This window comes from Saccostrea cucullata, unplaced genomic scaffold (genome assembly GCF_032062105.1).
Source record: "Saccostrea cucullata isolate Sc308-1 unplaced genomic scaffold, CSIRO_AGI_Scuc_v1 ctg5520, whole genome shotgun sequence".
NCBI classification, from domain to species: domain Eukaryota; kingdom Metazoa; phylum Mollusca; class Bivalvia; order Ostreida; family Ostreidae; genus Saccostrea; species Saccostrea cuccullata.
In genome coordinates this window covers 20,151-25,000 of record NW_026931100.1, presented here as the reverse complement: position 1 = coordinate 25,000, position 4,850 = coordinate 20,151, and the positions used below count along the sequence as shown (strand labels likewise).

General features: G+C 33.3%; 1 protein-coding gene across 1 annotated transcript; it reads left to right on the top strand.

Moving 5' to 3' along the window:
* Positions 1 to 2,032: 2,032 nt before the first annotated feature.
* LOC134231394 (uncharacterized) lies at positions 2,033 to 4,389 on the top strand. The gene is made up of 7 exons (XM_062713358.1): positions 2,033 to 2,045; positions 2,182 to 2,310; positions 2,475 to 2,570; positions 2,674 to 2,770; positions 2,913 to 3,021; positions 3,250 to 3,412; positions 4,262 to 4,389. The coding sequence occupies exons 1-7, from the start codon at positions 2,033 to 2,035 to the stop codon at positions 4,387 to 4,389; spliced, it is 735 nt and encodes a 244-aa protein (XP_062569342.1).
* The last annotated feature ends 461 nt before the right edge of the window (positions 4,390 to 4,850 follow it).

Here is a 4,850-nt window from a genome sequence, read left to right as displayed (position 1 = left end):
ATGCCAAAACCACTAAAATAAATGCAATCTTCAAAAATCTTCTCCTTTACTCCTGGACATCAAGCACTCAAACTGTTGGTATGATTGTAATGAGCATTGAGTCCTTTACCAAAATTTTGAAATTCATGGCCACAGGGTCAAGGATTCTAGTGTTCGGGCGAGGTTAGATTGATTATGTAGTGAAAAATGCATTATTTCTTCTCTGCTCCTGGGCATTAAATAAACTAACCAAGTACACAGTTGTGTTGAATAAGACTGTCTCTTTCAAAATTTTGAATTTCATGGCCCTTGGGTCAATTTCAAATGATAAGGCTCGTGATATTAAAGATTTGTTGTTCAACAACTAGGGCTGGGCTATATAGATTATTTAGTGAAAATGCCTAAATTCTTTGAAAATCTTTTTCTCTGCTCCTAGGTATTAAACAAACTATCTGAGTACATAATTATGATGAGCAAGAATTTCTCTTCCAAAATTTTGAATTTCATAGCCCCTGGATCAGGGTTCTGGTGTTAGGGCGGGGCTATATTGATTACATAGTGAAAATACATTAATTCTTTGAAAATCTTCTTCTCTGCTCCTGGGTATAAAACAAACTAACCAAGAACATAGTTATGATGATGATGGGTGTCTCTTCAAAAATTGTGAATTTTATGGCCCTTGGGTCAGGGGTTCTGGTGTTAGGGCTATTGATTATTTATTGATTACATAGTGAAAATACATTAATTCTTTGAAAATCTTTTTCTCTGCTCCTGGGTATTAAACAAACAAACTAAGTTAATAGTTATAATGAGCGATAATGCCTCTTCAAAAATTATGAATTTTATGGCCCCTGGGTTAGGAGTTCTGGTGTTAGGGTTAGGCACTACTGATTATATAGTGAAAATACATTAATCCTTAAATAAACTGACCAAATATATGGTTATGATGAGGAAGGATACTTCTTTCAGATTTGTGAATTTTATGGCCCAAGGTCTGGGGTTTATGTGTTAGGGTAGGGCTGTATTGAGTATAAAGTAAAAAATGCATAAATTATATTTAAAACTCTTCTCCTCTTCTCCAAAGTATTTAACCAATGAAGTATGTACATAGTTATGATGAGGAAGGATGCCTCTTCCAAAAGTGTGAATTTCAGAGTCTCAGGGCATGGGTTCTGCAGTTTGTGCGGGGCTCTTATGAAAATGCCTTTGCTTCTGGGTTTTATACCAATGATCTAAGTACATATTTATGATGAAGAAAGGTGACTCTTCCAAAATGGTCAATTTCATGACCCCTAGGTTGGGGTACTGGATTTGTGGCGGGGATTGGTTGGTACATAGTCTGAAAATAAATCAATGCTTTGATATCTGCTCTTTGGTATTAATCAACCGTTTATCATAAAATAAATTAATGTAAAAATTTCAAAAATTTTGAAATATGTGGCCCCAGGGTCAGTGGTTTTTGTGGGATGGGCTGCACAACTGTTGTTTATAAAGGGGAAGTGCATTTTCTCTTTGTTACTCTGATCTACCTCTGGGTATTAAGTGTATAAATATGAGAAACAATTGTCGCTCTTTCCAAATTATGAATTTCATTATTTGCTTTTGGTTTAAAACACGAACCAAATTCATTATTGAAAAGTTGTTACATGTACATGATACTCAGATGACCTTTAAGGCCTGTGGCCTCTTTTTTCATTGTATTAGGCCTACTGATAAAACAAACACCTAAAGGTTATATCATAAATTAGGTTTATGATCCTGTTTGAGTACAACATATGAATATTTATTTTGGCAACATACTTCGGTGCACACGCCAATGTTTTATTTTTCAGATGATGTTGAATTTGGGGGACCAAGTCCGCTTACAGCTGCATTTTTTCTGTCTACCGATGCTTACTGCATGTAAATAGAAATGGTGATTTGTTCCCTCAATTTTATTTTTTATTTTCAACCTTATTTGTTTATTATCCTTCGTTTATTTTTTTCATGGCCATATGTTACTTTTGCATGACATTGTGTGTCACAGTTCAATCATAAACAGGGGTTATAGTTAATGGTATACGCATGTATAAAATGACAGTAAAGTAGACTTGTTTAGAAGATATTTTTATTTTAATGTACGGATATTTTGAACTGTGAAAGAACATACCGTCGTAAAACTTTTCTGTATGATTTTGCTACAATATTTAATTCTTACGACAGGGTATACACGAAGGTTTGGAGATTTTCACAATCGTCCCAGAATAATTCTCATTTCGGATGGAAAACCCACAGATTTTACGGCCATCAATGTTATTGATGTTGATGATTCTCCGGACTTTGAGACTGAAATGGTATGAACAAAAAGAAAAGTTTTTTAGATAATTTTTCTCTGGTCTCTGAGTAAAATATTCTCAATGGGAAATAAAGCAGCAGAAAAGCAATCAATTGTTATAAAATGTTTTTTGACGGGTGACTTTTATTTACACGTTTATTAATCATATATATTGATGGTTAAGACAAAAACCATTTACTGCAGTATACAAATAATGTTGGCAAGTTACATCCCATCTTCTGCATTCCTGTTGGAAGAAACCCCGACTTGGTAATCTGTATTTAATTTGCAATATTGATAATTTTTATATTTCACTGTAAAGAGGTTCGTCTCTTTTTTTATCTTACGCCGTCAGATTTTCAAATATCGATATTCAACAGATATTACTGAATTCCTGAGTGCTCAGTCAAGGGGAGGAAAGATTATTTATCCCCATAAGGCCCGACAGTTTGCAAAATATACAGCAAATACCCAGAAATAACTTTACGGAGAAACCATGTAAAAATACCTCTTATCTGTATTTTACAATAATAGAAAGAAATTTTTAACAGTATTTTCTCAATTAATATTCGTTTCTTTAGGTTTCAAGACTGTGAATATATCTTTTTTCAAAGAATACTGCCCCCATGTTATCGTATACAATGAGGAATGATGGGAATGACCGCGACATGATTCTGACGTTACTGGCTTGTAAATTTCCTGATAAAGAGTTCTTGGAAAGAGACCAGGTATTGAATAAGAAATGAGGTTTCATACCGCTTAAGACGACACTCTGATGTCAATAGAAGAAATTTTAATTTAGTATCCTTTCTTTTTATTCATTTAAGCATGAAATTAGAGTTTTTAGCCATTTATTGAGTACTTCACGTTCATGTTCCTAAGGTTTTCTGGATTATAATTATTTTTTAGGGGGATATATTAGAAATTTACTCCAAGAAACCATTATATAATTGGAGGATGCTCTGAAGGAAGAACTTATCGATGAAATGGATGATGTACATCAAGAGAGAGACCCCCGAATGCCTTCTCTAGGTTCAAGGGTCAAACGTGGGAGGGACTGGAAGTGGAATTATCAGGATAGCAATGGTCCTGGTACAGTCATAGGACATTTAAAAGATGGTAAGAGCAGTTTCATTACAAATCTTTGATACTTTTCAGTAAAAAATAAATGAATAAAAAATAAAATCGGAATACGTTCTATTTTACAGAAGAGGATTCATGGTAGTTACCATTTTTTAATGTATTTTCACACATATAATAAGCAAATAAGATTAAAAAAAAATTATTTTATGTTTTTTTGTTTTAATCCTTGATACCAAATTATTTTTCATCTGGGGAGAAAAGTTTTTTTGAGTTATTTATCCTTAAAAGGATACACTGTAGTTGTCTATAACCTCTCATCGTACTTGCCTGTATTCTTGGCTTTAAAGTGTACGTATACATTTGAGAATTACTGTGTGGGTAAGCAAAGACCCATGTCCTTTTAAATTTCTTCCGTTTTGATTTCAAACTTTTTTGGTCTAATTTGTCACTTTTTTTCTCTTAATTTCTGGATTAAAAATTTAGACCCTTTAAGTAGTTGCAACAGACAGTTGAATTTTTAATTGACATTTGATTTATTTTTCGTTGTAATTTGTAAACGCTGAATAAATTTTCGTCCTGTAAGTGATTATCGATTTACAACCGGTCATTCATATTAAAAGTTTCTTTTTATTTGGAAAATTATAACAATCTCAAAAAAGTTTTTTCGCATGAAACTATTGCAACTGGATGCCTGGTAAAAAGAGGTAAAGCTCGTTCTATATGTAGATAAATTTATAATGAAATACCCAAAACGGAAAAAAAAATATATTGCAGATGTTTTTCGGTTATTTGCCGTTCATGACAATTAGCACACAGCGAATGTGACCGTTCGGTAGGGATGCTTACTCCTTCATGACACATGATCCAATCTCTGATGTTCTTGAGGTCCGTTTCTGCTTCGCTCCTATATAGGTCCTGATTGGAACTGGGAAGATCAGGACTGCGGTACTGGAAGTATTGGATCCGTTTACAGAGTAAAACGAAATGGAGCTGTGTATGAACGTGATCAATAATGAACTCTATTTTTCTTTTACTTTAAAATACAAGGTAAAGAAATGTCTCTACAAAATTCATATCAAATATTTTCCTTCGACAGATACCTCCTTAATAATGAAAAGTGTAATTTAAAAAAAATTGCTCACTCAATACTCAGCAACACACACACAAAAATCACTATTTCTCTCTTACAGGTACGATAGCCGAATGGCCAAATTTCAGAAAACAGGTTTGGACATAATGGATAATATGATCTGCAGATACGGTAATTATCGTTTTGACTGTCTGTCGCGGGTTTGATAAAAGAGCTATTCCACTCACAACCAGTGGATAAGTGTATAATATGTCTAAAAGATTTTTCATTGCAATCTGTACTCCTACACAAGTCTAATCTTATCTTAGCATAACTATTTCTGTTTCTCGTTTGGAAAAAAAATTATAGACTTGTTCGACTTTTTTGTTTCTCAATAAATATCAC

Coding starts and splice junctions, on each gene's coding strand:
- LOC134231394 (XM_062713358.1), top strand. Junction 2,571..2,673: donor AAACCCCGACTTGGTAATCT/GTATTTAATTTG, acceptor GATATTCAACAG/ATATTACTGAATTCCTGAGT. Junction 3,022..3,249: donor AGTTCTTGGAAAGAGACCAG/GTATTGAATAAG, acceptor ATATAATTGGAG/GATGCTCTGAAGGAAGAACT.